This window comes from Syngnathus scovelli, chromosome 2, assembly GCF_024217435.2.
Source record: "Syngnathus scovelli strain Florida chromosome 2, RoL_Ssco_1.2, whole genome shotgun sequence".
In the NCBI taxonomy this organism is placed as follows: domain Eukaryota; kingdom Metazoa; phylum Chordata; class Actinopteri; order Syngnathiformes; family Syngnathidae; genus Syngnathus; species Syngnathus scovelli.
Window position 1 is genome coordinate 8,103,286 of NC_090848.1, and position 21,927 is coordinate 8,125,212.

Genomic DNA, 21,927 nt, shown 5'->3' on the forward strand with positions numbered 1-21,927 from the left:
AGCATCCTCCCAATCATCCTTTTCATGTACAGTAAGCAGCTTCTTCTAACCTATCATTATTTGTATGGTGCACCTCTTCAACAGCTGTCGCTTCTCCTGGAAGCATTTTACATTTTACAGTCTAGTGTCGAAGGCAGATGGCAGCGGGCCCCGTGGACATATGGAGCCTTGAACACAGCTCCATCTCGGAGGGTGGGGGGGGGGGGGGGGGATATGCATACTTTTTCTGCAAAATGAATCAGCTCGGCTTCGGCATGCGACTTGAGGATAGCGGCCGAGAATGTGTGTCGCGTGTGCGCCCCTCATCCACATGTTAAAAACCTTGCCCTACTTTTGTAATTGCTGGTGTGCTAAGTCCGGGGACACGGGCAAACACCTGCTCTTGTATTTTTCATGATGATGTTTTGTTTCACGTTGGATAATAATTAGAGGCAAGGGGATAGCTCTGTCATGTTTGTTGTGATAGAAAACAGGCCAGCACATTTTTTCAACACAGTGATTTTCTCTCAGGGTCACCGCGCTTTCCCAACATGCATTTGTGTACTTGTTGCCTCTCTGCTGCTTGGGCATGTGCAGACACTTGGCAATTTGTCAAGTCAAAATTGAGTGTCAGCAGGTCAAATATGTTTTTGTTGTTTTCGCTTAAGGGGACAAAAATGTGCTTCTGGTGATTGATGGGTCTGATGGTGCAGGATCCAGCTCCAGCTTGCAGTCGGCCTACAGGAAAAAATAACAAGAAGGCAAAGTCCATTCATCATATGGGACATCTTAGGTCAATTTTCATTCCTCACCAGCGCAAACATTTTGAGTCCCCCAAAAGTGAAAGAAAGATTTGACATGTGAGGCTTTCTCATGCGGCTATGCCAGCCTGAACCCTTTTTTCACTGTAGCGTGCCAGCCAAAAAGTCTGGCTGTCCAGTCTGACCCTAAACGGCTACGCCAGCACAAGGTCACACTCTTTCTGGCAAGTTGCATTTATTATTATTTTTTTATTCCAACCCACGTCCCTCCTCACTTTTACGCTGTTTCTCCATGATGCGCGAGCACTTGTGGCTTACAATGAGGCACTCTAAAGAGGCCAGGCCAGACCACTTGAGGGTGTAGGCTAATTGCAGGTCGAAACTGCGCCAGTTAACCACTGATCCTGATAAAGGAGCTCAAATTCTTACTTAGTTGGGGTGTGAGTACTTATGCCATGTACTCATGCTCTATTTTAGCCATGCCTAAAGAAAATAAAAAACTGATAGTGTGGAAAAATGTTTTAACACTATACTACATGAGTATTTTCACATTTTAAGTAACTTAAATCTCTACTCTAAATTCACTTTACAGGATCTTTAACAGTCAAAGGCTGGCACAATCACACAAGAAGTATTGGGAGCCAAAGTTGAGAGGAAACCTGAAGTCAGCACACATCCGTGACTCATTTCCTCAGCTGGAAAAGGACTGAAGCAAAGATCCTGGTCTGGACCCATCTTAACTGCGTGTCCACGTCACGAGTGGCTGGAAGCCAACAGGAGACAAGGTCACTGCTTGCATAGTCTGTGTGCGGATCGGTCAAAATCATCAGGAGGTGTGGATTTCAAAAGTTAAAGCTTTTTTCCTCTTTTTTTATGGTTTGCCTGCAAGAACTGCCCCTTGCCTTATTGACCTTTTCCAACCTGACACACCTCATTACCTCATGTGTTTATTCTATTTTCTTCGTGTGCTACACTGTGCCACAGCCCCCTGCAGAAAAACCATACTGAGCATAGTGGAATAGCAGTCTGACAACACAATTGCATTTAATCATAGTTTTCAAATATTTATTTAGGTAAATGTTGCATTTAACTTTTCATATGTTCTTACTTCCAAAACCACTATTCTTCAGAAAATGCCCCCAATTTTTTTAACTTATACATCTTAACCCTGTGTTACTCAATTCAACGCATATAATATATATTTCCCCATTTGTGCGTTCTATAAAATAAATGCCAGACTGTATCTGGTATTACAAAAAATGTATAACCATAACCTTAAAACAACTTTCTCATCTCTGTACCCTTCAATTAATAGATTTTATTTGTGTATTTTTTTAATTGACCAATAATTGTGCCTTTTAAATTAATTGCACAACAGTTCCAATTATTTATGTATATTTTCAGGTACTTGTGTCTACTTTCTGGTTAATAGTGTATAAAAATTATAAAATAACTTTATTTATTGTTCTTAAATCATTGAATATTTATCTTTGAAAGAAGATTTTATACATCGTATGGTAGCAGTAAACTAAATTCAATAAGTGGCAGTTTGGCAAACATTGGTCAATTCACCCAAAACAAAAACACATTAAACTAGACAATTACATGTTTTATATTTCAACCAACCACACCCCTTTGCCTTAAAAAGGTCTTTTTAGCTTCATGCTAACAACAAATGCAAACAAATATTGACATATTGTATATGTGCACTATTCTTATGATTATTATTATTAATGATGATAATAACAATAATAATTATTATTATTCAAACTGCTCATGTGCATCATGTTGCAGTGGCTATCACAAAAGGATGAATCATTTCTGTTTTTTGACTTGGTCATACCCTCAGTATTTTTTTTAGTTTAGACGTTTCAGAATGTATAACGCCTGCTTTTCAATCAAGCTCTTTTAACAAAGATGGACATCCAGCCTTCACCCTTATCCAGCCTTCTTTTGTCACTGTTGTCATGCACGCAGGGGCCAGCCACTGTGGAATCCTGGGAATTCTTTTTATATTTTTTCTTTCTTTCTTTTTTGTTCCCCCCGACCAAGCTAGAACACGTAATGGTGACCATGAAGTGCGTCAGTCAAAGAACAGCCATGCATGAATATAAAACAGCAGCCCCCACTATAAATTATTAACTTTTCCAATAGACAAGTGTTGAAGCGGCATTTTTTTGCAGGAGGCATAACCAGTGGTGCGTTCAAGTGCAGCTGCAGCAGGGATGTACGGGGTTAATCCGACCCATATGCTGCACCGGGAGGGAGGTTGGTTCCACCACGAAAGGGAAGGCTGAGGCTGGCAGGCACAACAGAAGGGAGAAGACAGCGGGACTCACCATACACTCACACACACTTTCAATACCAACACCTGCACTTGTTCGCCCTATTTCCACTCACACAAGTCTTTCTCGTCTACAAGCGTGACGTGGAGTCACATCATCACGCGGAAGGCTTTCTAAAGTTTGCCAAAAGAATTTTATTTCTTCAATGTGGACCAAGTCGGCTCGCTTTTCTACTTAATTGTTTGTTTTTGTTAGAGTTTTTTTTTTTTTTGCCAAGAATATACAAACGGATTATTTCCTCACGTGCTGTGATTTTTTTTTCTTGCTCCCTGGAATGTGGCTGTGACAAACTTTTGGATCGTGGAGATCAAAGGTAGGAGTTTTTTGGGTTCAACTTTTAACCAGCGTTTGGTTACTGTGTGCGTGCGCGCGCGTTTGTGTGGTGAGCGACTTAACATTTTTGCTGGATGGGTTTCCTATTTCTAGACTTGACAGGTAGACTGCGCCCATGTGTGGCCAGAGCTCGTCCTCTAATGATTAGATGGATCTCCAAACCTCACTATGGTATATTATTACTAGAGATGGCCCCAATCTGTCCTGTAGTTAACACCCAGCTGTCAAAACCACAAACCCCCCACAACCCCCCACTATGGAGGCCCCCCATAAGCGACCAGCTATATGTTTTTTCTTCACGAGATGTTCCAAAAGCTGTTTGTGCACGCATTTCCGTGGAAATACAGATGGATAAGTCGTGAGACATTTTTATTTATAGTTTGTTTCTTGAAGGTCCTTTTGAAATGGTGATTACACTGTGTTTTTGACGTCACATCATTGCCTGGAATATTATTATTAGCTTCATGAGACATAGGCATGGTAGCAGGAGTTCATTCAGTCATGACTTTTACCCATAGTGGATCAATCAATCGAGTCAAGAGCAGAATCCTAACCAAAGTTGTACCTTTCTGAGTGATTACTGTGGAGGTGTCACAGTTAATTGATTTCAATTGAAAGCAATCATCAAATCAATCCACAACTGTTTAGACACAGGCTTTGAGCCATATGTGTGATGTTACCAATTTTTAGCAGAACTGACCATTTTAATGTGAAGAAATATCTTGGCAGGGCAACATAGAACATAGCTTTACAGAATAGTCCGGTGTTGGAACAAAAATGTCATAATATATCTAAATGGAACGTAATTGGTATTTTTACATTTTGTGAAGTGGTAGCATACAGCAAAATCCTAAAACTTCTGGTGCATTCTTTTTCCATAGTCAAATCACCTGTGTTCTAGCATCATAAGGTATCATTTACTGTTTATACTATCAATATTGTCAATTACTCTACACTATTTGCATTTGGGCTTAGTGCCTAACCATTGTCATGCTCGTGTGGGTGGTTTAAATTTTATTTGTATGATTATAATTGTCGTTAAACGTTTGCCAAAAGCTGTTGTCTCGGGCCCCACGGATTTCACCAGAGCCAGAGATGCCCGCGGGATGGCTTATCGGCCCAGCAAACAGGGAGACAATTTAATGGACTCAGCTTTTAGTATTCATAATTTAGATGGGATACTCTCCGGCAAAGTGCAGCTGCATAATGAATGCCTGAGTTAAGGTCTTGGTTTCAACACCCCGAAAGTGTCAGAAATAGTCGGTGCGGGGGCTCCCGGTGTCTTTGAACTGTCACCTCTGTGCCACGTCAGCTCATAGCCTTCTGTGCTGATGAGTCGGAACCGCGATGAGTCAAAGGGAAGAGCACATGGCCGACTTAGTTTAGTTGAAGGTCACTGGTTAGCAAACTGAATATTAAAGAAAGAAAATTACATGTGTATTGAGAACAACTTTACCTTCAAATTGCTAGCTCCATGCAAATACATAGAGGAAAATGCCAACTTGCATCAATAGTAGCAGTGTTATGAAGAAATAGATCTTTGAACACAAACCTTGCAGCAGACGATCAAACAATAGCAGATATTCTTTATTCTCTGTGAAAAATAAAGTTTCTTACTGAAGCTTGTAGAGTTTATTTTATACGTCTCTATTATACTGCCCCTGGTGGTTAAGGAGGGCACACCAGAAGGAGCAGGACAATGTCAATGGACACAGATGTATTTATTTAGTTCTTTGAGCGAAAGCCGGACTATACCTTAAATTAGTCTCAATAAATTTTTTGCACCGTCAATTTGTAATTGTGTTTTTTTAATAATGGAATGAAATCAAATCTAATTTAATTTATTTATGATATTAAATTAAAATAATTGGCAGATCATTCAAACAATTATTAGTTGCAGCTTTAGATATTACTCAGTTTTTATAACATTGCAGTATTATTCAGTGCTATTTTTTTTTTATTATAGGACACATTACAAATAATTTTGCTGCTCCTAAAGAGTGTGGAATAGATGAATGGCATTTCCATTCAATGGGAAAAGATGGTCAGAGATGCGAGCGAGGGGTCAAGGCAAATTCAGTCCGTATCTCAAGTGCATGCTGCAGAACTTGCGTTTCCCACCAATCCGTCCGTGCTTGTAGCCACAATTATGCAGTCTTGACACGCACCTCACTGCATTTACTCTTTAAATAAATAATGGAGCTGTCATATTTTCCAGTGCAGGTGTGAAGATTTGGACTGCGCTCTGCATCTCGCCTTATTGGAAAGCTGCGGGCCAAACTTCTGATCAGAGACTTCAAAGTGAGCGCAAGAGAGAGCCTGTGCGTCTTTTTCTGTCTCTCATTCCTCATGGGGCACTCTATAATAATCAGTCCTTTTTTTTTTGTCCAGATTTAGATCTGTGTGGGCTACCTGCATGCCTGTTACCATGACAACATCTGGAGCCCAACTCCTCCTGGTGGCCTTGTGTGTTTACAAAGGCCTGAGCCTGCAGCAGTCGGCGCCGCGGGTTCGCCTCTCCTTCAAAGGTGAGCCGGAAAGCTTGGCCATCTTTTTTTTGCACTTGCATAGACCTGTGCGAGTCAGGCTTGGCTTCCTCTTTATGCATACAGTATATAAAGAGCGTGTTTCCTGCCACATGTCAAAACGGTGCACAAGTGGAAACAAAAGGTGGATATTACGTGTGTTTTTCTACTGGCAGCCAGTCCACACCCTGAAACTCACACGCACAGAAAGTCACATTTGTCTTTTTTTTTTCATCCGGCGCGATAACACCCATTCAACAATATTGGATATGAGCACATGAGGATTTTTCAAATCTTAAAAGATTTTGTTCATCTGTGACGGACCACACTCACGAAGATAAAAAGAATATCTGGCATTTAACTGTTTTGATTGTATTCTGTGTGGTCTTTTCCAACAACACCTTAAGATTCTGTCCCACCACCGATCTCAAAGCAAGTTCTCTGAGGTAGAACAGACATGGATATGACCCGTATATGCACTGGTGTTACCTTAATGATTCCAAATGGTAAAATTGTACAATGCCGTTTTGTTTGGAAATATTGAACATGTTTAGTATTAAAAATTGCCGCCATGACCTGTTTCGGACCCTATTATTGGAACAAATCCACTCTAAACACCTCAGACCACAGGATTCATCGGGTAGGATAATTTTATAAGCAATTGGTTAGTTTACTTTGCTTATGTTGGATATAAATTACTTGGGTCATAGTTTCAGTAGACCAGGGTTAGCGTTAGAAATTGGTGTCTCAAGCCTGAGTTAGGGTGTCAAGGTTATAATTTAAAATTATGGTGATAGTTAAAGTTTTGGTTTCAAATCAGGGTTCCAAGACAGAATTTGAGTTTCAAATTAGGGCTTCATGTAAAGGTTAGGATATCAAATTTGGGTTATACCCACAAGATCAAGTTGGGGTTTTAAGTCAGGGTTTCGTCGAAATCGAGGGTTTCAAGCAAATGTTAGGGCTTCAAATCAGGTTGTCAATGCCAAATTAAGGTTTCAGATTAAGGTTTCAAATCAGATGTAGTGTTTCAAGGCATGGTTAGTGTTTTGACATTTGGCTTCAAGTCTTTGCATGATTAAGGTCTCAAATTAAGGTTTCAAGCCATGTTAGGGTTTTGCGCCTGGTCTCGGTGTTTAGTATTGGGTGCGCTTGTGAGTTACTCTGTGATTCCCACCACTAGTACTAATTTGACATTTGACATGAAACGTCTTGGCTGGTCAACTAACATTATTAATCACAAAAGGGGTGATATGGTGTCGCCATGGCAACAACGAGAACTGCAGACCAGTGTGCCATCCACAGGATTTCTGACTCTTCCAATATGAACACTGCAGGCATCAAAGCAGTGTAGGAGCTTTTTTTGTCCTTTAACTAACATGTTTTCATTTCATCTGACTCAGTCACACGCGTCACGTCACCTCGTGAAGGTAAATAAGAATTACAGGAATGAGATTTATGACATTCTTAACTCTGGTGCTTTAACAGTGAGTCATGCTTAAATGCAGAATTTATTAGCTGATTTGACAAACAGCTGGTGGCTTGTTTTGAGTTCAACTGCTTTGATAAAAAATCTGCGTGCTTATGTGTTTTGTTTTGACCTCCAAGGCTAATTCCTTCTCGGTAAACAGCTTATATGTGAGTGCTTGTGTGTTTGTTCAATCGAACTTTGCAATTCCACAAGTGTGGGCTTAAGTGGGTTTCTCATAACATCAAGTATGGAATAAAAAAATCTGCGAATTCTGCAGGTGCCAAATCGCGAGTATATAGGGGTTCGCTCTAAGGTAAGTCTCTTAATTCACTTTACGGTCTTGAAGCATTTTGATGTTTTCAAGCTCGTAAATTGAGACTCCAACAACTGTAGTTGCCTTAAATGGAAGAAAACTTCAGTCATCAGTTCTTAGGAGGCTTGCAGGCAGTAGCTAACTTGCGTTGTAAAGCTAAGATGGCCCCCACCTAGCACACACGAGGGCATGTCCACAACAGCTGAGAGGTGTTCACTTATTAGCTTCGGTAGCCACACTCCCAAACCGCATTGACCCTTCCCCCTAATACCAAACAAGAAAGGCGAAAAGTTGGATTTAGACCAAATATTTTCTGCGACTCCGAGGATGTATTGTTCATTGTTTGCCACAGCAAGCCTCTTTGTTCACGCAGGCGCCTGCGGAGGAGGTTGCGGTGCCTACAAGGGCCCATGTGACGCTTGGACCGGCACCCCGAGGGCCTATAGGCCCGAGATCTATGTCTTGTTCCCTCTATTATGTCTGTTGAACAATTGGCATGCGGTGCGGAATTAGCCTGCGTTGCTCGAGAGCAAAACGTGCCGTGTAATGGAAGTCAGAGAGCTGTGTACGAACGCATCATGAGCGGCTCTCTTTTGTAATCCGAGAGCTCGGCATGACCCGGTTGTAGCGTCATACTTGAATCGTGTGTCCTTCCCAGTGTTTCCCTATCAGTGTCAGAATGCTGTCAGGGCTTCTCTGGATGTTTACCCGATGATGGCAGGACATTGTTGGCTATTTTCAGAGACGTGTATAGGGGTGTGGCGTTCCCACATTCAAGCCCTTGAATGAATCCACGTCGTTCATCCTGTGTTTACCTCGTCCTACCTCAAAGACGGCATCCCGGAGATCCGATTGCATGGTCTATTTTGGTCGCACCTTGCCTACATCCTGTTTAATTTTGACCCCCGCAAAGGAAGGCGGCGGATACTTTGATGTAAATAAAGATATGCGCGCAGTCCTCAATCCCCGTAAGCCAGCTTCGGAGGCTCGTTTGTGACCATTTGTCGTGACATAAGCCGGCTGTCTTGAACGGGGGCCGATATGCTGCAAGTATATGGCGCCGATATTAAACTCAGACCACAGATGTGCGTCAGTGTTGTTTCCCTTCTTAAGTGATGGACAACATTGAAATATCGTAACGTAGTGTACCTGAGTGTATGAATAATTCACGATTCGTCCACTGTGAGCGCTTTGTGTAGAGGCTTTTATAGAAAAGCGTGATATGAATCCAATTCAGGTTTATAATTGTCATTGTCTTCGTGCTACGGAGACCCAAAGGAGACAAACTTAATGGATCACTTACTGGTAATCTAAAACAACAATCAATAAAATAAAATAAAATAAAATAGCAATTTCAGCCCCCCCAAACTGTCTTTTACTATTTTTTTAAATGTTCTTTTTCACCCCCAAACAACACCTGAGTCACCAGACAGTGATTACACAAGACTACAAAAGTCTACACACCCCTGTTCATATGCCGGATTTTTGTTGTATAAAAAATATAAACGAAGGTAAATCATTTCAAATTTCTTTTCCGGTGTTAATGTTATATACAAAAAGATTTAAGAAATATAAACAACTGAAATAATGGGGTTGCACAAGTGTGCACACCCTATTAAAACTGGGGATGCGGTTATGTTTAGAATGACTCAATCACACTCAAATTCAGCACGTATCTACTAGCATTTAAAGTGGAATAGTGAATATTAGTGTGAGACATAAACTCTTGTACATTTTCTGTGTCCCTTTTTAAATTGTGCATTTCAGGTGCATTTCAATTTTCAAATGAGAGCGTTGAGGAGAAGAAAGAAAAATGCTGAATCCATTTTCCAGCAGCGTGTCTTAACAGGTTCTGCTCGGCTGAGCACAATCCTGATCTTAAGAATTTGCCACGCTGACCGGCGTTCCTTAAGGGACTTGCTTTTTTCGCATCACTCCAATGGGCATGTGGTGCCTTCAGCTCAATCACACAGTCAGGAAACACATGAAATATTCACATCCTAAAAGCAAATATGTTTCTTAAAACGCTCTGAGTTGAGTTATATTTAATCACCTGCTGTATGCATTTCCCAGAGAATAATTGAGAAGACTGTTGTTGCAGCGACTTTGTGTTCATTCAAGCTTGTCATAGAACATGTTGGAGGCATTAGGACTATACTGAGCAACCTTTGCTCAGTTATTAAAATAAATCTTTGAAAATCATGCTGATCATGCTTGGGATAAACAGTACCACTTATGTTACTTTTCATTATTCATAGTAAGTGTCGCCACGTACGATTGCCTGAAAAAGTAGTCTGAGTTTGTATTACACCCTTTAAAATAAATAACTTTATTTTTAAAGTAATTAAGTTCTGCTGAGCTCTGGAATAATTATTGAGTAACGGCAACACTTCTTTCACAGAACTGATGGACACTCGGGCAGCGCGGCCCTTCAGTTTCTCCTTCAACACCAGCGACTACCGAATCCTCTTGATGGACCAGGACCAGGGCCGCCTGTACCTGGGCAGCAGGGAGTACCTGGTGGCTCTGGATATGCACAATGTCAACAAAGAGCCGCTCATAGTAAGCACGCTTGCACACACATTCAATTGATTGATTTGTCTATGTTTAGCTTTGCTTTTAGAATAAATGTTTTTGGGAAAACATTTAAAGTACAACAAATTAGAAGAGTCCACTTCCGTTCAAGCTATGCAGACTACCATCACCTAAGTGTCTGAGAAGCTACACAGATGGAAAAATGACATTACAATTGTCCTATTAAGAGGCTAATGAGCTGTAAAATCTGCTTTCAACTGACTTATATGAAACAGGTAAACTCCATTTCTTTTTTTTGACAGAAGTCAGTGAAGTGTGTGATAGCTTGAGGCACTTCACATTCGAGATCTTAATTGGATAATGTTGAAAGATCCTACAATGTACTGTTCAAGATTAAAAGTAATTGCAGCCTGTAGTCATGGGTTCATGGCAGCATTAAAGTCCTAAATTGCTCCTCATTGTTATTCAAGCACAAACTGCATTCCTTTCCTCACAAGTGTTTTTGCCCCAATGGCACACTTTTCATTTTTGTTTTGTTTTTTAAGCGTTGCCTGTGAGTGACCCAAACTAATTTATATTTAAGCGTTAAAATATGTGCGGTCACAATTACTACAGAATGAGATCATAGCAGTTACACAACATAAGCCCCCCCCCATAAAAAAAAGTCAAATATAGGTACATAAAATGAATGAACAATTCAGTCAGCAATGTGGAGAAAAAGTAAAACCAGATGTTGCAATCAAAAGCACATTTTCTTTCTTTTTTTTTATTGTCTTTTGTTCCCATGACTCAATAATACTTTCACATAAATGTGGTGTTGCTAAAACTGAAAATAATCTTGCGAACTTTAACAATTTTTCCTATCCCTGTGAAAATAATGAACTTAATTTTTTGACTCTCCATATTGTCACTGCAGAACGTAGATGCAATTTTATTTTGGCTATATTTTTTTTCATCACTATATATGTAATGAATGACCATATTGGATTATTATACCTGCTGATAAGTTATTGTGTGTTCAATCCAGATTCACTGGCCAGCATCTGCAAAGAGGAAAGGTGAATGCCAGATGACAGGAAAAGGAAGACAGGTGCGATCATGTTATTTACATTCCTTGCTTTCAAAATCAAGAGCAAGTTAAAAGCATGTTGAAATTCCTGGTTGTACAGGGCGAATGCGCCAACTTTGTACGCTTGATCGAGCCGTGGAACCGCACCCACCTCTACACCTGTGGAACGGGGGCTTACCAACCCATTTGCACCTTCATCAACAGAGGCTGGAGGGCAGAGGTGAACATTCACACATAGCCCCGAGCGGCATTCGTCGATAAAACCTCCGTGCGGCAGACCTGGAAACTTTTGTCCTGATAAATATTTCAGGAGTCCAAACTGGGACACTGATTTGTTTATGATTTTCCTGTGCTCCCTTGTGACGTTCAAGCCATCTATTTTTATGCCGTCATCGCAGGACTACCTGTTTCGACTGGTCCCCGGGTACGTGGACTCCGGGAAGGGAAAATGCTCCTACGATCCCAAAGAGGAGAACGTTGCAGCTCTTATTCGTAAGAGCCTTTCACGATCAACAGGCTAAAACACATACAACTTGTTTGATTGATTGTTTTCTCCTCCCATTTTAGATGGTAACCTGTATGCGGGTGTCCATATTGACTTCATGAGCACAGATGCGGCTCTTTTTAGGACCATGGGAGGGAGAAGTGTCATCCGGACGGAACAGTACGATTCCAGATGGCTCAACGGTGAGTAATGAAGGGTGTGAGCGGGTAAACGTAGTGGATTACAGGTTACGCTTCCTGTCTCGTTCATGCCTCAATCGACTTCCTGCTTATTTGATGGATTGATTGATTGATTGATTTTGTCCTCCAGAGCCCGTGTTTGTTCAGATCCAGCAGATCCCTGACAGCGCAGAGAGCAACGATGACAAGCTCTACTTCTTTTTCCGCGAGAAGAGCTTAGACTCGAGCGGAGGGGCGAGTCCCAACGTCTTGGCCAGGGTGGGCAGAGTGTGTCTGGTGAGTAATAAATAAAAATACAATTGCGCTTGGTTGAGACACGAGCTGTGGCTTGTCTTGACTTGTGAGCAAAAATTCCACTTAACAGTGCTCGATGGTAGCAAAAAATTTCAGCTTCTCTATTTCTTCCTTCAATTGATTCATTCCGTGACTAAGCTCTTAAGTGAAGGCACCACTTTACGCCATTAATCTTATAAAATGAAGTGCTGAACTGGACACAATGAACCATGACCTCATTTCATCTGTGTCCAGAATGATGAAGGTGGCCAGAAATCCCTAGTGAACCGCTGGACAACGTTTCTCAAAGCTCGTCTTATCTGCTCGGTGATCGGCGATGATGGAGTGGAGACGCGATTTGATGAACTACGTGAGGCGGCCGTGACAAATTGCATTTCAACAGCAGCTTCTCTCTTATTGATTTGCGCACGCTCGGCCTTGCAGGTGATGTATTCATTCAGCCGACGCAGGATGAAAGGAACCCGATGGTGTTCGCACTCTTCACTACCGCGGGGTGAGAAGCCACAACCTTCTGATGGCATTGGACTTGATTTGGGTTTTTATTTCTGATTCAAATATATAATTCATGTGTTTATTTGTCTTTCCATTCCCAATTTGTTCCAGCTCTGTGTTCAAGGGCTCTGCCGTCTGCGTCTACTCCATGGCCGATATCCGCAATGTCTTCAACGGGCCTTTTGCCCATAAGCACGGCCACAATTACCAGTGGACGGAATACAACGGCAAGATTCCGTACCCACGACCGGGAACGGTGCGTCGCAGCACTCTTGGCTCCGCTCGAGTACACAAAGACTCACATGCACGTCTTCTTTGTCACCCAGTGTCCGGGCGGAACCTTCACCCCTGGGATCCGCTCCTCCAAGAGCTTCTCTGATGAGGCTGTCAATTTCATCCGGGCTCACCCCCTCATGTACCAGCCCGTTTATCCTATCCACCGCCGCCCCCTGGTGGTGAGGACCGGTGTGGACTACCGCTTCACGGCCCTGGTGGTGGATCAGGTGGATGCTGTGGACGGACGCTACGAGGTGCTCTTCCTGGGCACCGGTGAGGAAAATGCATCATCTTTAACTTTGACACTACATTTATTTCATATGTACCTGTGACTGAAATAGCATTTTTAATATTCTCTAGGTTTTCCCAAAACAGCATACAGTGTGAATATTAGTCATTCAAAATCTCTGTGATTGTTTCAAATAGACATATTTTTGTTTGTTTTATGTTATGTACCTTCACTTCCTTCAGATCGTGGCACCATCCAGAAGGTCATTGTGTTGCCCAAAGACCCTACTAGCATGGAGGAGCTAACGCTAGAGGAAGTGGAAGTTTTCCGGGTATGTCTCCTCTTCATCATTTTATCATGAGTGCATTTACATCTTGTTCAATTTTCGTTATTTCTTCACAGAGCAGAGCTCCTGTCAAAACGATGAAGATCTCTTCTAAGCGAGTAAGCAAGCGTCGTGGCGTTTCACACCTGCGTTAGGACACCGCTACTCACCTCTGACATGTTTTGTCTCGCGTCTCGCAGCAACAACTGTACGTGTCGTCGGACGCAGGCTTGACGCAGGTGTCGCTGCACCGCTGCGACGTCTACGGCAGGGCCTGCTCCGACTGCTGTCTGGCCCGGGACCCTTACTGCGCCTGGGACGGGGAGAGCTGCTCGGCTTTTACTCCTTCCACCAAGAGGTGCAGAGTAAATGCTGACGAAATTGCCATGGCACAACTTACGGGGGTTTTGTCATCTGTTGCAGGAGGAGCAGAAGACAGGATGTCAAACACGGCGATCCTCTGAGGCAGTGCCGAGGCTTTAACGCCAAAGGTTGGCTGCCTTTCGTTTAGTTGTTCATTGGGTTGAAATTTCAATAGTGTTGAACAGAATTTTTAATACGTCCAACCCTCGGCTTCCAACTAATCCAGGGTTCAGGTCATGTTGGAAAGTCCTAATTGTTTGCGATGCCGTTTGTGTGTGCCTCCAGTGGAGAAACGTCTGCGGGAAACGGTGCAGTTTGGTGTGAAAGGGAGCAGCACCTTTTTGGAGTGTCAGCCTCGCTCTCCTCAGGCAACCGTCAAGTGGCTTTTCCAGAGAGATGGCAAAAGGAAATTGGTAAGGAACATCACTTGAAGGAGTTGCTCGCTACTTGCAAGGGGTCCTCCTCCAATTAGGGAAAATTACCTACTGTATATGAAGTCAACACGGCTTTCTAATATTTCTATCTATGTATTTGACTGAATTGGGAAAAAAACGTGAACACTGTTTCTTTCTTTCTTGGTATCTTCAGCTGAACCGCGTGGGCAATGTCCTGAAGACCAACCACGGCATCCTTCTCAAGTCCCTCAATGGATCGGACGCGGGGCTTTATCACTGCCTGGCCACTGAAAACAACTTCAAACACACGGTGGCCCGCGTGGCGCTGCGTATCCTCGATCGGGACATCGTTTTGGCTCTCAGCGCCCGAGACGACGACGAGGACGACCCCGAGACTCGCGACCCGCGACCTTACCCTCGATCGTCCCCTGCCTCCACACCTTTCCCACCAGAAATCAGACTGATCAACCAGTATTGCCAGTCCTACTGGGAGCAGTCCAGTCTGAAACAGCAACAGCGCAAGCGCACCAGCCGGCGGCACACGGAGGGCCAGGAGCAAGGACTTGGTTAGGGCGCGCCGGCCGTCTGAGGTGGCCTGGTCGGACTTTTATTGGTGTTGTTCATGCATGTTGTTTGTGCATCTCCTTCATTGGTTTGACGGCCGACGCCGTCGAATACCATATTGGTGGTTTTTGTCTTGTGCCAAGCGGGCATTTTGTGGATAGCACACCTCACCCACCAATGAGCGCATTCCAATGGTTCCAGTGTAGCTTTTGAACGCTCGTGTTTGTCCGGCTCTCATTTTCAGGACATAGTCACAACGGAGTGGTTTTTTTTTTTTTGTAATTAAGTTACCTTCCAGACCAACCACAATATATTCCTTATGTGAAAAAGCTTTTCGTCACACAACCACATGACTACTATGACATACACAATCCGGCTTTTGGATGAAGTTTCAGGGTGAACATAAATTGCACTACAGTCACTCGTCACTATATTGTAGTTCACGTTTTGCAGTTTCAGTGCATCACATACTTGTTTATTAGACTGACATCATGGCATATTTGCCCGTATCTTACTGAGCAACAAAGGTTTGCACCTGGCTTGAATGCTGATTTTTGTTTTTGTTAGGGTTCATTCAAGGTTGCAAGCGGTCGCAAAAATGTTTTTGTCGTTTTTGTCATCAACAGGTTTTTCTTCTTGCAAAGAAATCTTCAGACAATGTAACAAAAAACAGTTTCCAACCTTTTAGGAACCTTGACAAAATATCAACATTGCGTAAACACTTGCGGCTCAGTTCGATACAGACTCAACGAAGTGTAGAAAAAAAGTTAGCGTCACACGTTAACGTGATAGGGTAGCTATCTACAACATTTTAGGTTCATCCTGAAATTAAACCTGAAAGCTGAATACCTTTTAGGAGTAGTGGATAGTAACCAAGTGCACCATTGTTTCATATTCCCACTGCATGACACTGAAAGCTGGCGGTGCAAGCAAAGTCCAAAATTTTGAAACATGTTTTACTGTCATGTAACCCGAGTGCCACAAGGAGGTGTCTAGTGGCAGAACCACAAGTGTGCTACTTTTGAGTATATTGAGAATAAATGTAATATATTGATTGTGAATATATATATATATATATATAATATATACGGCCAGTGGATTACTGTTGTTTGAGGAAACAAAGACACTTCATCAGTGTTTGCATGCTTCTGTATGTTGTTTGTTGCTCTACTTGGGCCATGGCGTGTAACAATGTCAAATATGTGTCAAATATGAAAATTGTGTTAAGCTAAGCCATGTGGATGTCACCCCTCCCTCCCCTCTGTCCTGTGCTGTCGTGACACCCCCCCGTATGTGAGTGGTGAAGACACACTTCATGGTGGTCTTCCAGTCATGCACTTTGTCAGTGGTGGTGGGAAATTTGGGATGTTTGCACAAATGTTATCAATAAGTTACATCTTTTTTTAAATGTACAGTGTCTTGTTATAAAAAGTAGAATGATGTTGACTATTTCTTAAGGTTTAGATGTGGTTCTCTTCTTTTAAGAATATGAGTAGAAATGGTACAAATTGACTTGACTCGCTCAAAGAGACAAAGGAGTTTATTGTAGAGAAACTCTTTTGAGTTGAGAAGTATGCAACTCTCAACTGCATGTAAACAACAGATGGATAAGTGGACTTGACTTGGCTTCAGTCATCCCATTCGTCGTCGTCATCCTCATCATCTCCTCCACCCTCTTCTTCGCTTTCATCTGCACGGCATTGCAAACGCACGTCCGTCGGTTTTGTTTTCCTTTCGACCCGGGACGAGAGATGTTTTTACCTGATGAGTGGATGGCTTTACTCCGCTTCTGCATAACCATCTTGAGCGCGCCGACGATACCTTCACCCGACTCGGCCGGCAGGTTCGCGCCCACGTCTGGACACTCGCTCACCTGTGGCACGTAATGCAAGAGCAATGTTTCAAGAGTTAAGTTTCAAACTAGGGTCAGGGTTTCAAATGAGAGTTTCTAAGTGGGGTTAAGATTTCCAATTAGGCTTTCACATTTCTAAAATGTGGTTACATTTCTGAGCTTCTTCCCCAGTCGTATCTGATCCAGCAGAGCGCCTCTGCTGTCTGCTCTCCCCACAGATGAAAGGGCGGGTGAAGGCAGGCTGCTCGACGGGGGAAGAGGAGGAGGGGGAGACGAGTGAGTGTCCGAGTAAAGCTGGAGAGGCGGAGGTGGCGGAGGTGGCGGAGGCGGCGCCGGATCTCCACTAATTCCCCTGCTAGGCGGAGATGGGGCGGCTGGAGGTGTGAAAGCTGCAGTGCGCTGATGTTGCACGGTTGGCACCGGGGGCAGCGCGTTATGAGGGAAGCCTGCGTGCGAGGACTTGGAGGATGGTGGCGGAGGGCCATGCGTCGGTGGCAGAGGCGGTGGGCAGCCTCGGTTGGACGCTCCCTGCGGCGCTTGCTGCAAGTGCGCCGGGATGGGAGGCAGGGGGCCGGAACGCCCGCGTGGAGGCGGCGGCGTCGGGGCTGAAATGGTCGAGACGGGAACAGGAGGAAGGGGCCCCAGCCTGCCCGGAGGAGGTGCTGGAGGCCCAGCGGCTGCAACACACACACACACACAAACTTGTTAGGCCGGTCACTTGTCTCACCAGGCGTACCTGTATTTGTATTCAAGCAATTAAGTGTAATTGTTGTGTTCTGACCTCTTTTGGCCTCCCTTTTGACAGCCTCCATGCCGCCCGAGCGCTCGATGATGTTGTAGACCTGCTGGGACGTCTGCTCATCTCTCAAATCGTCCTTTCCGATGCCTGCCTGGGAGAGGAGGTTCCACAGGTCGGGGTCCAGATTGTTGGGGTCAAATCCAACATGGGTAACATGCCTAAAAGAAAGGAAGAAAGAGAGAAAGAATCATCAAAGAATTATTAATCCTTTCATTTTCTGTACAAATAACAAATTAAGTTGTGAGGCATGCATGAGGTGTACATTTACTGCAATATAAAAATATTTGACAAAATGTCAAATCCAAGGATTCTAAAGCTGACTTACTTAAATCCACTGGGCGCACCGATGTCTGCTTTAGAAAGGCCTTTTTTCTTGTTTTTCTTGTCCTTCTTATTCCAATTGCCACTCCGCAATGAAGAAGCCGAGGGCATCAAGTGGTAACGTTGGGAGTTATCAGGGCTCGGGATGTCCACAGAGGCTTTGTGAAAGGAACCACGGCTAACGGAAGCTGTTTTTACGGGACAGTACAGAAAGACTTGTCATGTATTTTGTGCCATCAGGGAAAATCCATATAGAGAAGTGAGGAAGTTACATTTTTCTGGTGGGACAGGAGGAAGGGAACCTCTTTCTAGAAATGGAAACATTAAAATGAGTAAAGTCACACTTTGTCAAAAAACAACGTCAATAATATACATTGTGTAAAGGTTTGAGGTATTCAGCGTTCGGGTAAACTTTCAAAAATCACTTTGACCTTTTCAAGTAATCAGAGTACTGTGGTACCTTGCCGATTATTTCTTTGGCTGATTTTTCCCACTACAGCTTCCCTGAAGGCTTCTGCTTCTTGCTGATCAGCAAAATTCAGTCCAACTTGACAGTCCTGCATGTCAGGTGGAGGAGCATGAGACAAATAGGCTCCCCAAAAAGCAGTCAGAGGATGATCCAGCAAACATTTTGAAGGCACTATATTACCATACAGAGACTGGTGGAATGTTAAATGAAATAGTTGCTTACATCAGCAGCAAAGGTGTGAAAGTACAACTGTGGAGAAGCAGAGTAGACAATTTGGTTGTAGAGTTCTTGCTCCCATAACATCCTCCCAGCCTGTGGGGTGTAAGGCAATATGTAGAAGCCAGTAGGATAGAGCGCATAAAACATAATAGATACATTTCAAAATGATTGACCTCAAATGACACTGTCACACAACATGCAATGTGGGTAATGGTTTAGTGGCTAAACCAAATGTCCATTGTTTTAATTGGATAATAGCCTACATGTAAACGCCCCATTTAGAATTAGTTTGTTCCGGCAGCTCTTCGCTTTGACTTGGACATCCACTTTTTCATTGATTTTCATAATATGTATTATTTGTGCCCTCTCTGCATCCATTGCAGCCTGGTGATCCTGAAAGGGGGATCCTTCCATCTGTGGTCCCTTCTCAAGGTTTCTCATTTTACCCTGGAATTTTTTTTTTTCTTAGTTTTTCCTTGCCCTTTTGGGAGCTTAAGATCAGGGGATGCTTTGAGAATAATTGTCAATTTTTGTCTATGTGAAGCCCTTTGAGACTGCTTGTGATTTAGGGCTATACAAATAAACTTGACTTGACTTGACTTGACTTGGTCATTAGCTCAGGAGCTGAGGAGCAACTGATCATAGCCTACAGGTAAACGCCCCCTTTTGAATCAGTCTGCTCGGCCATTAGCTCAAAACTAACCTTTCGACAAGGAAGGTGACGCAAAGAAAAAAAGATGACGAGTATCGTACATTTCAGAATGAATGGACCGAAGAATTCGCCTTTGTGGAGAGAGCAGGTTCTGCGGTGTGTCTAATTTGCAATGACAAAATTGCATCCACAGATGGCGAGTATGCTAAAACGCTCATGAAAAAACTGCAACCCCAAAACCAGCTGATTCTCAAAATTTGGAACGCGCTTCCTATCACATACCACACACTGCAGCGTGAGTATTGGTGTATTGACCATGTTTGGATCTACGTATGCATGTGAGCATTCTCACATCTTAAAAACATCAAGAACAATCTACGATCACGTGATGAAAGTCTCAACGCTTGCATGAAGCTCAACCAAGTACCAACCAGACTACAAAGACATCAGCAAATCCATGCAGCACCAGAAGTCGCATTAATGGTGAGTATTACAGTGATTCCTCGCTACTTCGCGTTTCGTTTATCGCGGCTTCACTACTTCGCGGATTTTTTTTTTCCAAAGTAAAAAAAACATTTAAAAGTCAAAATAAAACTTCTAAATTGAGGAAACGTGTGTCAAATCTTTAGGATAATGTAGTATTGCTCCAAATGTTCGTTAGAAGTCCGTTTTCGCGTGTTAGCATGATCGCGAATTAGCATCTTTCCACTAACTCGTCAGCCTGCCCAGTACTTCTTGTTGGTGACTGGACTTCGTGGATTTCACTTATCGCGGGTGGTTTTTGGAACCAATTATCTCGATAAACGAGGGATTACTGCATAACAACATTATTTAAAAAAAATAAATGAATTCAGAGGCTTATTATACTGACATTTACTTGAATTTACTATTAAAACATATTGTATGGATCTCACTGAAACAAATTTTCAAATATTTTGCTTTTATGGCTTTTAGCCAAAAAGGTTCCCGACCCCTGGTTTAGCCATTTAACAACTTTCCAGCTCTCATTTGTTGACTTTCATGCAACATGACAGGTACACACATTCAATGTGAAATGAAGGATTACTGTAATCAAATTTCCTGGTAATGTGGTGTGAGGCAGCTTGTGCGGCTTCAGTGCGACATTCTTTATTGCCGCCGTTACCTTCAAATCGTACATGCGAAAGAAGTACGAGCGCTGGGGGTTGTCCTTAATGAGGCAGACAACTCCAGTGTGCTGCAGGCTCCATGTGGACGGCTGGTGAGGGAGGGCCATGAACAACTGCGCCACTGCAGTGGCCATGGACTGTATACACACGCACACACACACACACACATATATCAACAAAAGAGGCCGCGTCAAATTCTGACACCAGAGGAAGAAATGCTTCAGGCGCCATTTCCTCTTTTCCGATGACTTCATGCAAGCAGTTTTTTTGCAATATGCATTGTGTCTTTATATTTAGTTCAGAAAGAAGTGATGAGGGTTTCAGACAAGAGCTAGGGTTTCAAGAGAGGTTTAGGGTTTGGAATAGGGATAGCGATTTTAAATTAAGGTTTTTTAAGCCAGGATTAGTTTAAAAGACAATTTTGACGCTGGGTTAGATTTTAAAATCAAATGATAGGGTTTTAATTTAGTTTTTTTCAAGGATGTGGTTACAATTACGGGTTTTAAACCAAGGCCTTCAAACGAAGGCTTCAAGGCAGGGTTAGAGCTTCACTTTAGGGTTTCAAATTCCGACTTCAGGGTTAGGTTTTCAAGTCAGAGGTAAGGTTTGATCAAATTTGGTTTTGAATGAGGGGTAGGGTTTCAAATTAGGACTTAAAAGTTGGGGTTTTAAAAAAGATTTAGGGTTCAAGCAGGGGCTAATATTTCAAAGTAAGTTTTGAAGACAGTAAGTTACAGATAGTTACAGTTTTAAGCTTGTGTTAAGGTGTTAAACCTGGGTATGACATTCAAGTGGAGTTTAGCGTTAGGGTAGGGTTTCAGATGAGCGGTTTTCAAGCCAGGCTGGGGATTTCACATTATGGTTTTGAGTTGTGAAGCCCAGGTTAAGGAGAGTTTGAATGCAGAGTCAAGGGTTAGGTCTTCAAGTTAGGGTTTCAAGCAAGGGTTATGGCTTCATTGTAGGGATTTAAGTCTGAAGTCAAGGAGAGGTTTCAAGGCAGTATTACATTTTCAAACTATATGTTCTCGAACCAAGGATAGGAGTTCAAAGAAGGGTTGCTGTGTTTGGGTTTTAGGTTGTGGTTAGAAATCCAATATGTATTTTCCCCCGAATATTACAAGTGCACACCTGGCAAAATAATGAATTTATTTTTCGTTGGCTCGTCAAGTCAGATGAGAGAGATCTTAGTGGATGAAAATATTGAATTTTTTCAAATTTCAACTTGAAAAATGAGCTATAATTTGAACACAGATATACGGCTACATAGATTGAAGTGGTAACTTACAGCACATCTTCTGCCAAGCAAATTGTCCAGGGCCTGACTCTCTTGGGGGCTGAGCAGGGAGCTCCTCGCATTCTCCGTCTTGGCTTTGGACGCTCGGCTCATGGCGTGGTTGAGGCGTGCGAACGAACGAATGAACGCTCGCTGGTTTGCAACGGCGTTTTCTCAGCACAGGGTTGACACGCTACCGCAATGGAGGAAGTTGAGGCTCTTCTCTGTTACTTCAACTCATAGC

The 21,927-nt window shown here is 42.9% G+C and overlaps 2 protein-coding genes across 2 annotated transcripts; one reads left to right on the top strand and one right to left on the bottom strand.

Annotated features, from left to right (window-relative positions):
* Window positions 1–3,004: 3,004 nt before the first annotated feature.
* LOC125988185 (semaphorin-3F) lies at window positions 3,005–16,401 on the top strand. Its single transcript, XM_049753067.2, has 19 exons — window positions 3,005–3,398; window positions 5,637–5,719; window positions 5,810–5,946; window positions 10,126–10,286; window positions 11,287–11,349; window positions 11,429–11,548; window positions 11,727–11,820; window positions 11,896–12,015; window positions 12,143–12,288; window positions 12,541–12,655; window positions 12,730–12,799; window positions 12,910–13,054; window positions 13,125–13,347; window positions 13,546–13,634; window positions 13,706–13,747; window positions 13,829–13,986; window positions 14,052–14,119; window positions 14,277–14,404; window positions 14,580–16,401. Exons 3-19 carry the CDS (start codon window positions 5,835–5,837, stop codon window positions 14,955–14,957), a joined length of 2,232 nt encoding a protein of 743 aa, XP_049609024.1. The 5' UTR covers window positions 3,005–3,398; window positions 5,637–5,719; window positions 5,810–5,834; the 3' UTR covers window positions 14,958–16,401.
* Window positions 16,402–16,472: 71 nt separating this feature from the next.
* Window positions 16,473–21,918, bottom strand: wasb (WASP actin nucleation promoting factor b). Its single transcript, XM_049753068.1, has 10 exons — window positions 21,696–21,918; window positions 20,407–20,547; window positions 18,614–18,703; window positions 18,383–18,479; window positions 18,195–18,230; window positions 17,927–18,110; window positions 17,584–17,759; window positions 16,953–17,479; window positions 16,712–16,823; window positions 16,473–16,640 (listed from the first exon to the last, which is right to left on the bottom strand). Exons 1-10 carry the CDS (start codon window positions 21,795–21,797, stop codon window positions 16,579–16,581), a joined length of 1,527 nt encoding a protein of 508 aa, XP_049609025.1. The 5' UTR covers window positions 21,798–21,918; the 3' UTR covers window positions 16,473–16,578.
* Window positions 21,919–21,927: the final 9 nt, after the last annotated feature.

Excerpts from the sequence above, each read along its gene's own strand:
- LOC125988185 (XM_049753067.2), top strand. The coding sequence starts at position 5,835 with ATGCCTGTTACCATGACAACATCTGGAGCCCAACTCCTCCTGGTGGCC. Across the intron at positions 11,821-11,895 it reads GAACGTTGCAGCTCTTATTC|ATGGTAACCTGTATGCGGGT; the intron begins GTAAGAGCCTTT and ends CTCCCATTTTAG. Across the intron at positions 12,289-12,540 it reads GGGTGGGCAGAGTGTGTCTG|AATGATGAAGGTGGCCAGAA; the intron begins GTGAGTAATAAA and ends ATCTGTGTCCAG.
- wasb (XM_049753068.1), bottom strand. The coding sequence starts at position 21,797 with ATGAGCCGAGCGTCCAAAGCCAAGACGGAGAATGCGAGGAGCTCCCTG. Across the intron at positions 18,704-20,406 it reads TTCGCATGTACGATTTGAAG|GCTGGGAGGATGTTATGGGA; the intron begins GTAACGGCGGCA and ends TACACCCCACAG. Across the intron at positions 17,760-17,926 it reads GGTGCGCCCAGTGGATTTAA|GCATGTTACCCATGTTGGAT; the intron begins GTAAGTCAGCTT and ends CCTTTCTTTTAG.